At 43.5% G+C, this 12,235-nt stretch overlaps 1 protein-coding gene across 1 annotated transcript in view; it reads right to left on the reverse strand.

The window, feature by feature from the left end:
• The window catches only part of MAN2A1 (mannosidase alpha class 2A member 1), a 194,625-nt gene that overhangs the window by 109,877 nt on the left and 72,513 nt on the right, over nucleotides 1-12,235 (reverse strand). The window contains 1 exon segment of the mRNA NM_001289106.1: nucleotides 4,185-4,312. Coding sequence (NP_001276035.1) covers nucleotides 4,185-4,312 — 128 coding nt within the window.

The following is a 12,235-nucleotide window of genomic DNA, read 5'->3' on the forward strand; positions in this document are numbered from 1 at the left end:
AAATCCAAAATTTAAAAAGAGGGCACATGTGTCAATAAAACTAGGAAAGATTTTGTTTTCATGCTAGAATAAGATTGTTAAAATATATAAAAGTAAAAGCAAGAAAAGTTACAGGAAATAATCATTAAAAAGAGTAAAACATACCACGTAAGTGATGGCAGATCTAACAGTCCTAAAATCAGACCACGAGCAACACGGATAACACAGTCAACAGACCTGGGCCATTCCAGACACACCTGACATTAGACCTTAAGAGGGGCCAGGGAACAGTCAGACAATGCAGCTTTAGGCAATTGAGCTCAAACTTAAAGTTCAAACCTAAAGTTCCAATGGTCAGTTTTCTATAACAAAACATATAAAAACAGAAATTAACAACCAAACACTAAATAATTTTAAAGTGAAGTGAAATGAAGTCACTCGGTTGTGTCCGACTCTTTGTGACCCCATGGACTGTAGCCTACAATGCTCCTCCGTCCTCTGTCCAAGGGATTCTCCAGGCAAGAGTACTGGAGTGGGTTGCCATTTCCTTCTCCAGAGGATCTTCCCAACCCAGGGATCGAACGTGGGTCTCCCACATTGTAGGCAGATGCTTTACCATCTGAGCCACCAGGGAACTATAATTGAATAGTTATTTTAAATTATTTAAATAATTATTTATTATTAATATTTATTAATGAATAATTATTTAAATTATTTTCGATAATTTTAAAAAGTATCTCCAAATCAAATGTAAAAACAGTGTCCAAAACAAGCTGCTCCAAACTGTTCAGCAAACAAAACTGAGAGCAGTGCAGGTGTCCCCACTGCAGTCCTCACTACAGGCAGAGCCACAGTCAGGAAGTTCACGTCCTCGAATGTGCCCATAAACTCTGCTCCTAGGTATGCATCCAGAAAAAGGGAACTTCTGTCCTCACGGAACTTACGCAAGCGTGCGCAGCAGCAGTGCCCAGAGCAGCTGAAAAGGAGAGCGATGCAGATGCCCACCAGCGGAAGGAGGAAAAACAATGGAGAAACAGACACGGCATATCCACACAACAGGACATTATCCGGTCATTAAGAAGGGCCAAACCCCTGAGACGCTGCGGATCAACCGGGAAAACAGTACGCCAAGTAAAAAAGCTAGTCACAGAAGCCCACGTTGTATGATGCCATTTACGTGAAATGTCCAGAGCAGTCAAATCTGCGTGTGCGTGCGTGTTCCACTAAGGAGATTAGTGGTCCCTGAGCCTAGGGCAGAGAAGGAAGGAGCCAGAGAGGGGTGTGACTAGCAACGAACAAGAGGTTCCTTTTGGGGATGCTGATAAAGTTCTAAAGCAGGTGGTAGTTACGGCTACACAACTCTGTGACAACACCACAAACTGCCGCACGTGGTGACTGAGAGGATCCCACGGTATGCAAAGCGGTAGTTACCTACAATACAGTAGGAAAAAAGTCTATGCTGAGCAAGAGAAGGCAGACCCAAAAGTGGTACCCCCTAAGTCAGTGGAAGTAATCTACAGTGATAGCAACGCAGAGCACTTGGCTGCAGGGAGAAATTCGGGGGGTGGGGGAATGAGGGAATTTTCTAGAATGATGAAAACGGGGTGACATGGGTATATACAGCCGTCAGAACTCCAGAGTTAAGACTTCTATGCTGCACTGCATGTAAGTTACATATCCATAAAAGCTGAACATAAAGAAGAAATATACAAGATCCACTTACTGAAGTCTTCACAAAATTCTCTTAATGGAAAAAGTTTCAATTCCTTGGAAGACTATAAAAAGGCACCTGGAACAGTTCTTTGCTCAAAAAGACAAAAAGTTTTGGGAAAATGCAATTATAAAGTTGCCTGAAAAATGGCAGAAGGTAATGGAACAAAATGGTGAATACTTTGTTCAATAAAGTTCCTGATGGGGGGGAAAAAAAAGTGTCTTTTATTTTTACTTAAAAACTGAAGGAAATATTTGGCCAACTCAACATTTAAGAAAAGTGACACTAAGTAGGGGGTCCCTAAGTCCACCCCCAGACTTCCTTATTTAAGAAAACTTATAGCACCCAACATGAGGCCATACTCACTGCTATGATTTATTACAGTGAAAAGATACAAAGAAAAACAGCAGAAACAAAAGGCACACAGGGCAGAGCCCACAGGAACCATGCCCGGCTTCTAAGAGCACCTCTCTGACGGGTTACCAGACGGAGTCAGCTACTGCACCAGCGAATGCTGACAGCACCAGAGAGGCGGGCCGCCAAAGCCGCTCACTAGAGACTGTCCCCAAGCCTTTCACTGGAGTCTGGTCATGTGGGTACTCACTGTCTAGTTCATGATATGATTTGAGTCCCAGAAGGAAAACAAGCATTTATCATACACTACACTGGGCTTACAAGCAGTTTAAACGCAGTGAGTTACTCATCATTGAAGAACTCAACTCTGCAGACACCCACCAAAGACCAACCCTGCAAGCAAGAGCTTTCTAAGGACAGCAACATCTGACCTGCCACGTTAACTCTTTTCAGAACAGGTATGGTCTCTGCAACTTACTCTATAAGAATCACAACAATAACAACATGGAAAGAGAAAAAAACTAAGTAAATGTGTCAAAATGTTAATAACTGGTGAGTGTGATTGGGGGCTTTATGGGAGTTCTTTGTAGTACTCTTAGAATGCTTATATTTGAAATTATTCCAAAATAAAAAGTCAATATTAATGCGGTGGGAAGGTGTCATTTCTAACAGAATATTTTAAAAATATTTTAAAATAATAAAATATCTAGAAATAACTTCAATTGCAAATGTATATTTACTATAAACTACAAAATTGTACTGAGAAGTATTTGAACACAATTACACACACGCTGTTTGCTGTTGTTTTAGTCATTAAGTCTTTTGTGAGCCCACGGCCTGTAGCCTGCCAGACTCCTCTGTCCATGGGATTTCCCAGGCAAGAATACAGGAGTCGGTTGCCGTTTCCTGCTGCAGGGGATCTTCCTAACCCAGGGATCAAACCCACATCTCCTGTGCTGGCAGGCAGATGTTTTACTACTGAGCCACCAGGGAAGCCCCACATACCGTGATGCACAGTGCAAACACCACACATCACGAAGGTTTCAATTAGTCCCACGTTCTTACGAGTTGTGTGAACTGATTTCATCAGTTCAGGATCCTCTTCCCCTTACAGGACCCAGTCACCTGGTTCAAGTGAGGCTGGCCCTGCCTCAAATCTCTCTTTCCTTGAGACCATTTCCATCAAACTAACCAGTTCTCAGTGATTTCAGCTCCTATAGCTACGGCCACAAAAAACTGACTCGGAAATAAGCATAGAACCCAGTGCGGGCCAGTGAGGCAAGGTATTACTTGCAGGCTCCTCCTGCTGGCTGAGGAAGACCAGAGCCTGGCTGCCTCTGGCCATCGCGCTCCTCAGGAGGAGGGGCAAGAGTGAGCAGGCCTGACAGACAGCGCCCAGGCAGCACAGTCCAAGCCCTCTGGGTCCAGTCTGCCCTGGAGCTGCCCCATCTCTGGCAATTAGGCTTCTGCCTTTTATGATCAAGAGTCTTAACTGATATATGATTAAAATTCCAGTGGGATATTTTTAGGAGAAAATACTAAAATTAATAAACAAAACTGATAAAATAACAGGTAAAACAAGGTAGATGATCCTAAAGTGACCATGTTATACCTATATAACTGAGTTTATGATCCAAAAAACACAAATCAGTGAAAAAGAAATTATTCAGTAATAATCAGTCCTAGAAAAATGAATTATTAAAAAAATAAAAGACCCCATCTCACCTTCCCCAAAATGAACGGCCCAGAGCAGTCCACATGAGCTACCAGGGCTTGCCTGAGAGCTCAGCTGATAAAGAATCTGCCTGCAATGCAAGAGACCCTGATTCGATTCCTGGGTCAGAAGACCCCCTGGAGAGGGCACAGGCTACCCACTCCAGGATTCTTGGGCTTCCCTGGTGGCTCAGATAGTAAAGAGTCTGCCTGCAATGTGGGAGACCTGGGTTCGACCCCTGGTTTAGGAAGATCCCCTGGAAGGGGGCACGGCAACCCACTCCAATGTTCTTGCCTGGAGAACCCCCATGGGCAGAGGAGCCTGGCGGGCCGCAGTCCGCGGGGTCGGGAAGAGCCGGACACGACTGAGCGACTAAGCAGAGCGCCTAGCATAGTGCGCACGACGGAGGAAGACGCCGCTACGTACCTAGGTTTCTCTCCAGCCACTGATGTCCTTCAATCAGTTGGTCAATTATGGCAGAATAATGTGCACCAGCTTCATCAGGCATCACCCAGCCACCCGTCACAATTTCAAACTGACCACTTTCTAGCAAACTAGGGAGAAAATAACATAAGAATTTACATTAACATATTTAAGACAAGTTGAAATAAAAAAGTAAGACATATAAACATTAGGTATAGCCTTTAAATGTAACCGGTATTTACACTAATTAAAAAAAAAAAAGTGAATGAATTTCAACTCTGGGACACTGGTGATGAAGCACCCATGGTGAGGCAGCTGAGGGAGCCCGTCCTAAAGACAGAGCCACACAGGCAACTCTGGGAGTTCTGTTTCATGAAGGATATAATCTCCCACAGCACTTCCTGAAGTCAGCAGCCACGTCTCATTCGTTTCTGGGTCTTGCTGAGCGCCAAGCAGAGTGCTTTACTCAGAGCGTATGCTTGATGAGTGTTTAGTGGTGGACAGTCATTTTAAGCACAGTATTTGTTTCATCATCCTCATGCTGAAAAATCAGAATTTACTTTAGCACTTCTGGCATCAATGAGTTAATCATGAAACCACAAAAGGAACGATGACAGAGGTAAGGCTTCCGGGGACACAGAGGCACCACGGAGCGCCTGCTCCCGAGTCAGCCAGAGCGCAGGCGATGAGGCTCGCGTTCATCACTGAGTGAGAGGCTCTGACACTTGCATCATCTGTTCACTGGTTCTCACCACACAAAGCAACTAGACAGCTAAAGGGTTACAAGACATCTTCCTCAGAGAAAGAAAAAGTCTCCCACTAATAAAAACCTGGAAACTAAACGGGGAAGTGTACACGTCAAGGACTTCAGCAAACATCTTAAGGGCCACAGGCTTCTGAGTGTGTGACAGGTGGTTTTGAAAATGCTGTAAAATTTCAGAAGGAAAAGCAGTTTTAATAAGGATAAACATCACTGAACACCTATAACTTAACAGCCAAGTATGAAGCCAAATTTAACTAAGACAGACCAGAAGCATAAAGAATGAATAATTTTATACAAAGCATATAACAGAAGCTACAGCATTAACAAAACATCCGATTTTTTTGAACACAGAACCAATGACAGAATGGATAAGGACACAATTTCCAAAAGTGAGTGAATGAATGATTTCCTTGTGTAAAATGAAAAGGTATTAATTACATCTGTGTTACCATGGGGATCACCCACTAACGCAATCTCACATGGAAAATATGATGGCTCATTACTATATCTAAAGAAATCCAAACATCCAGTCAAACCTCAGATTCTCCGCTTCTCACAGGTCCACATCAGAACTTACAAGAAAGAAGATGGGAATTCCTAACACCTGTATCTCTTTAAGAACACAGCGGACCCCAAGGCGATTCTGTCCCACTATTCCCGCCAACGGGACTTCATTAAAGGCTCGCTCTTCCTCTTCTCTTTCTGTTGACCGCCTGCTGTAGCCACACTCCAGAGGCCGTGGCCAGCCCCAGCCCCTCATACCTATGGGTGGTGCTTGGAAGCCTGAGATGTCAGGAAAGATTGAGAGTTTCATCTCTAGCCATCATGACCTCCTTAGCTCAGTATTTCAGTAAACAGATCTTTTGGAAAATATCACAAAGAAACTGACCAAAACAAATTCTGTGCTTCTCCTGAACAGAGAATAAACTATAAAGTAACTAATCTGAATACTATTAAGGTTAAATGGGGGAAAAAAAAAAACACTCAGACAACGGAATTTTTCACCTATTTCTGCCAGTTTTATTTTGCTACAGATTTCCTGTCCCATAGGCATAAATGGGCTCCAAGAAACAGCCAACCCAGCAAATAATCATGATATTAAATTTCTTCAACTCCATTTGTGAATACTTTACCCGTTCCCCTCCCCATGATGCCTGAGATACTGCTGAAATTAGAGACTGAATCCTCATTTGCACACAGGGATTATTTTAAAGACCCTCCCACCTGTAATACAGGGGAGGCATGAAGGCCCCTGCTCATTTAACTGCTTTTCATAATTTTCTTCTCTATTTTCTCCTGTCTTTCCTTTCTCAGCTCAAATAAACCCAGCCCCAGAAGTCTCCAGGACACCCACTCTTGCTTGCCCTACCAACCGCTGCAGTATAAGCCCAGGGCAGAAGGGACCAGGACTCGCTGCTCTGTTAGCTTTCCAGGCCCAACACCGAGAAACTTGCTGGGCATGTAACGGGCACTCTTTTGCCAGATGAACAGGGAATGCGTGAATGAGTTTCTTAGTTTAAACTCAGTATTGCCATGAAGTCTTTGATTAGCTGAAGCGCAAAGACACAGGCAAATAAACTGGACAGGGAAGGGTCAGCTAAAACGGGGTGTGAATAACGTAGGCATGAAGTGACGGGATGTGGAATGCGGTTCACGTATGAAAAATGAACACGGAAGGAGAGCGAGGAGGCGCTCCAGGAAGCAGCAGCGGGGATCAAGAAGTGCCTGAAGCAGAGAGCACGTGGGCGTGGGGTTCGGGCCCCAGGCGGCTAGCAGAGGAGCTGCTCACACACAGGGCAGTTCAGCGGAGGAGGGAAGCACTTTACAATTCACATGTAATGCGGATAAATCTGGACAAGGCTATTTGATGAGACAATGAGGCAGTCAAAGGAAACTAACGAGAAAGAGAACTAAGCTCAGGGGAAAAGGCTGAAACACAGACTACACCTTGAAGAAATGACGCAAAGAGGAAACAGAAAAGGGCAGGAACTTGGAGAAAACAGTCAAAGGAGAGTTAAGGAACAAGGGGAAGGAAAATGTGAGAGGAAACTGAGGCAATAAGAAACGTTAGAGATGAAAATAAATCTGTGACTGTATCCTGAAACAACCGAGGAAAGAGTGAGGAAGAGCAACCCGCGCCTCTGCTTGGTAAAAGGCATTTTTACAGCTTAAAAAGCTACCATATAACTGCAACTTAGAGACAGACACATCAGTGGGTCAGAATATAAAGTTGAGAAATAAATTTTACAAATATTTATTTTATTAAAATAGCTATTAAATTACTGGGGAAGCATGGGTTACAGTTAGTTTTTCGAATATTCAGAGCGACTTGAAACAAGCTCATAAGGGAGTCAAGATGCTCTGTCACGGAGGACAAAGAGCTGGATGTGCAGTGGCTCAGACAGATTTTTAACAAAACTACAGGAGGCGGCCCCAAGAGGCCTAAGTCGCGTCGTGACAGCAAGCCAGGAGGAACACAGGTTTTAGCTCTTCTTAGCACAGTTTCCCTAACCCACAGGACAGAATGGGAGAGGACAGACAGCATGATTTAAGACAGAAAGCAATGTGACAATCAGTGGACACCTGGCCAGATTACCAGGTTAGTGAGCACTAGTTCCCTCTCTAGTCCATACATGTGAATGCTGAAAACTGGATTATAAACCAGACAGTCTTACAGGCAGCAAGGTCAGGCTTAATATAATATACTCACCGTGTTAAACAAAACTGCCCCTTGACCAGTTAAAAAAAGAGACCCACGCACACATAAAAGTTGCGGCAGTACACCAACGTGCCAGCACGCCCCTGACTCCTGGGGCACACGCAGCAAGCACCCCAGAAGCATCTGGGGACGACAGAACAAGACGGGCCACATAAACACGGAACCAATGGCCCAACGAAGCGCAGCAGCCACCAGCATCGGGCAGTGACGGGGACAAACCGCAGTCCTGACAGCTGTGCAGAAATGACGCTCCAGGAACCAACTAGGAAAAATCTTCATAGGCAGCAGCAGAAAGGCCACGCTATCCTACAAAAAGCTCCATATGTAAAACTGCCATGGTCACGGAACCAAACAAAGTTAAGACAGACTGCAAGCTGTACATTTGACACTTTCATAATTTTTTAAAATCAAATAACGGAAACAGAGAAGACGCTACTTCGAGAAAATACAGGTGTTCCCAGGTGATACTTCCATTCGCTTAGCGCTCAACAAGCATGAACTGAGCCACTCCCCTGCCACTGTCAGGGCAGCACAGCAACAAGGACCTAGTGAACGGCCAGGGAAACACACACCTCACAATAACCTGCGATGGAAAAGAACCTGAAAACGCATACGCGTAGCCATACACAGATACACGCATGACTGAGTCACTCTGCCGCATACCGGGAACTAACACATCACTGGAGCCAACTATGCTCCAGTAAAAGGTTCTTTTTGAAAAACAAGCAAACAAGCATACTCCTTCCACTACTTTTAGGAGAGCAACGCCTACTGCTCTAATGATAAAACTTAAAGGATGAAGAAAACTGTAAACAGAATCACCAGATCTAATTCCCCAATAACAACCACTATTATCACTTTGGGGGGGAAAAAAAAAAAAGGAAATGCAAAATCGAAAATGCCATGCCCACCTCAGAGGGTCTCATTGTTTAATTTCTGCCAAGACAGTCTCTGGTTGCTGGTTAATGTTTTGCATGAATGCCCTTCCTAACATTTCCTAATAAAAAGATCTAGAAACAAATGGAAAGACAAGGAAAGAGACGGAGAGAAAGGCGTATGTACATGCAGCAAGTCCAGAAAACAGGAAACCAGGCACTAACTGTCACAACTAACAACACCCTTATTTCACGGTTTGAAATAGCTGATCTGTAAGCCACTATGCACTTCTCTCTACAATTTCTCTGCTTGAAAGCTTGATATAAGAGGCTATAGAAGGTACTGATCAAAAGTAAGCTGAGCATCTCTGTCACAGCTCACCGTGCTGCGAAGAGTGAATTTACTCGTCAAGCACAGGAAGCAGCAAGCCCTCTTCTCTGAGGGTCCCTCTCCCCATGTAGACACACCACACATTCAGACTCTGGTCACACACAGAAGGACAGACGCACAGAGCTTTCTTCCCCTAACGGGGAAACTGTTACAGATAACTTAGTAGCAAACAATGCGTCATTCTGCCGGCATCAAAGAATCACAAATTAATTTCACATGATAAAACGGGTGGAATTTGTAACCATACATCCAGGGAAATATGAAATTACACATGATGATACACAGGGATTCATTCTCAAATAAAAAACTAGTTAAAGGGAAATTTAAAAAGATGGAGGCTCCCAATGAATCAATTAATAATTTTAAAACATTTGCTCATCAGATTATCTGATTCATATGCCTTTCATGAGGAGTATCTAATAGGAGGGTAAAAATAAGTTTTGTCTTAAAACTCCTCAGAGAATAATTCGGGAAACTTACCGTATTCTTCTGAGTATCTTTAGAGGACATATGAGGGGCAAACGGCCAGAGAGTCATCTGTCCTCATCCCCTCCTCACTTCACTCCAGCCGCATCCTGTCTCTGAGTCTGCAGTCTATGCTCTCTCTGTCTGGAGGACCCTCTCTCAGTATTTGCCTCACTGGCTCACGATGCATCCATTAGGAGCCCTCTCTGGCCAACACACTCCACCCAAACCCCACCTAAATTGTTATCTTGCATAAAATCCAAAAGTTTCCTTCATGGCACTTTTCACCAAGCTCACTAACACGTTTTCATGTTCACGCGTCCCCCAGTAGACTACAGGCTCACGAAGGCAGGAAACATACCTGATCTGCTAACCATTTAAATCTCGGTGTTCCTACGAGAAAAGACTACCAAAAACCCCAACGAAATGCAAACAAAAGATATGAAGCAGGTATTTCAGAAATAACAAGCTGCTAAAAAGGAAAAGAGGTTTAATGTCACTCATGAGGAAATGCAAATTAAAACTTCAATGAGATCAAAAAGTTGTACAACACACTGTGATGTCAAGGATGTTTAGAAAAAGATATTGTTACTTAAGACTAGCAATAACTATCAAATTTTAGAATGCATATATACTTTTATCTATGCTCATTAAAATGAAGTCAGAAAATAGATAAAAACAAACAAAGGCACTGTACAGTCAGCCCTACATATCCGCAGGTTCTGTGTCCACAAACTGAACCAACTTCTGAAGGGAAATTTTAAAAAGAAAAGGTTTCCAAAAAGTCCCAAAAGCAAAAATTGAATTTGTCACACACTAGCAACTACTTACATAGCACTGACATTATACTGACAACTATTAACACTTCATGGCAAACAGATGGGGAAATAGTGGAAACAGTGTCAGACTTTATTTTTCTGGACTCCAAATTCACTGCAGATGGTGATTGCAGCCATGAAATTAAAAGACGTTTACTCCTTGGAAGGAAAGTTATGACCAACCTAGATAGCATATTCAAAAGCAGAGACATTACTTTGCCAAGAAAGATCCGTCTAGTCAAGGCTATGGTTTCTCCAGTAGTCATGTATGGATGTGAGAGCTGGACTGTGAAGAAAGCTGAGTGCCGAAGAATTGATGCTTTTGAACTGTGGAGAAGACTCTTGAGAGTCCCTTGGACTGCAAGGAGATCCAACCAGTCCATTCTAAAGGAGATCAGTCCTGGGTGTTCATTGGAAGGACTGATGCTGAAGCTGAAACTCCAATACTTTGGCCACCTGATGCAAAGAGCTGACTCATTTGAAAAGACCCTGATGCTGGGAAAAATTGAGGGCAGGAGGAGAAGGGGACGACAGAGGATGAGATAGTTGGATGGCATCACTGACTCGATGGACATGGGTTTGCGTGGACTCTGGGAGTTGGTGATGGACAGGGAGGCCTGGCGTGCTGTGGTTCATGTGGTCCCGAAGAGTCAGACATGACTGAGCGACCGAACTGAACTGAACTGATTAACATAACATTTACACTGTATTAAATAGTATAAGTAATCTGGAGATGGTTTCAAGTATGCAGGAGAAATGTGTATAAGTAAAATGCGAATATTACTCAATTTCATATAAGGATTTTGGTATCCGGGGCAGGCTCTGCAACCAATCCTCTGAGGACTATCAAGGGTCGACTGTATACACTAAAGATAAAGATATACTCCATGCATTCACAAAAGACCGGGAAAGAAAACACAGGGCCATTAATCAGGAGAAGTTAAATTAAGGCCCACTCATAACAAAGACTTTTATACAGTCTTTAAAAAAGAAAGTTTCCTGAAAGATTCTCTGAGACACATCAAGTTTAAAAAGCATGGTACAAAACTCATTAGGATGGCTATTATAAAAAAGAAAGGAAGAAAGAAAAGAGAAACAGGAAACAGGTGTTGATAAGAAATGCAGAGAAGCTGGAAACCTCAAGCACTACCAGTGGCAACGTGAGATGATGCAGCTAGTATGGAGAACAGTGTGGGGGTTCCGCGAAAAGTTAAACACAGAACTGCTACAGGATCCAGCAATTCCACTTCTGGGTATACACACAGAAGACCTGAAAGTAAGGCCTCAAACTGGTGTTTATATACTCATGTTCATAGCAGCATTTTTGCAACAGCCGGAAGGTAGAAACAATCCAAATGTCCACTGACGGATTAATGAATAAGCAAAACACAGCATATTCATGCCATGGAATACTATTCAGCCCTGGAAAAGAAGGCAACCGACACATGCTTCAACATGGATGGGCCTCAAACACATTATGGTGAGTGCAACAGGCAGACACAGAAAGACAAGTGGTGTCTGATTCCACCTACAGAGTGAGCCTGGCAGAGACGGAGGCAGAACAGTGACTGCCAGGCCAGCGTGAAGGGGCTGGGGAGCGACTGTGCACCAGGCGCAGCGCTTCAATCCAGGGCGAGGAGAGAGTTCTGGAGACGGGTGATGGGTGTGCTGCAAAGCTACGTGAGCATATGTAATGCCAGCGAACGCCACACACAGAAACACCGAAGTGATAAATTTTAGGTTATATACATTAGACTACAATAAAAAAGGCACACTCAAAACAGAGCACAGTGTGCGCGGCAGGCTAGCATCCGCATGACACACACGGATGTGTCTGCACATACGTACAGGAACGTATCTTTCCTATTTCTCTATAAATCATACATGCCTGATCACAATAGCTGCCTCCTGTGAAGAGTCAGATGACAAAGAAACAGCAGCCAGCACCTTACCTTTCAGTGTGTACCCTTGATATGTTCAGACTTATGTTAAAATATGAATTAAACTTTTTTCTAAACTACAA

Source organism: Capra hircus, chromosome 7, assembly GCF_001704415.2.
Source record: "Capra hircus breed San Clemente chromosome 7, ASM170441v1, whole genome shotgun sequence".
NCBI lineage: Eukaryota > Metazoa > Chordata > Mammalia > Artiodactyla > Bovidae > Capra > Capra hircus.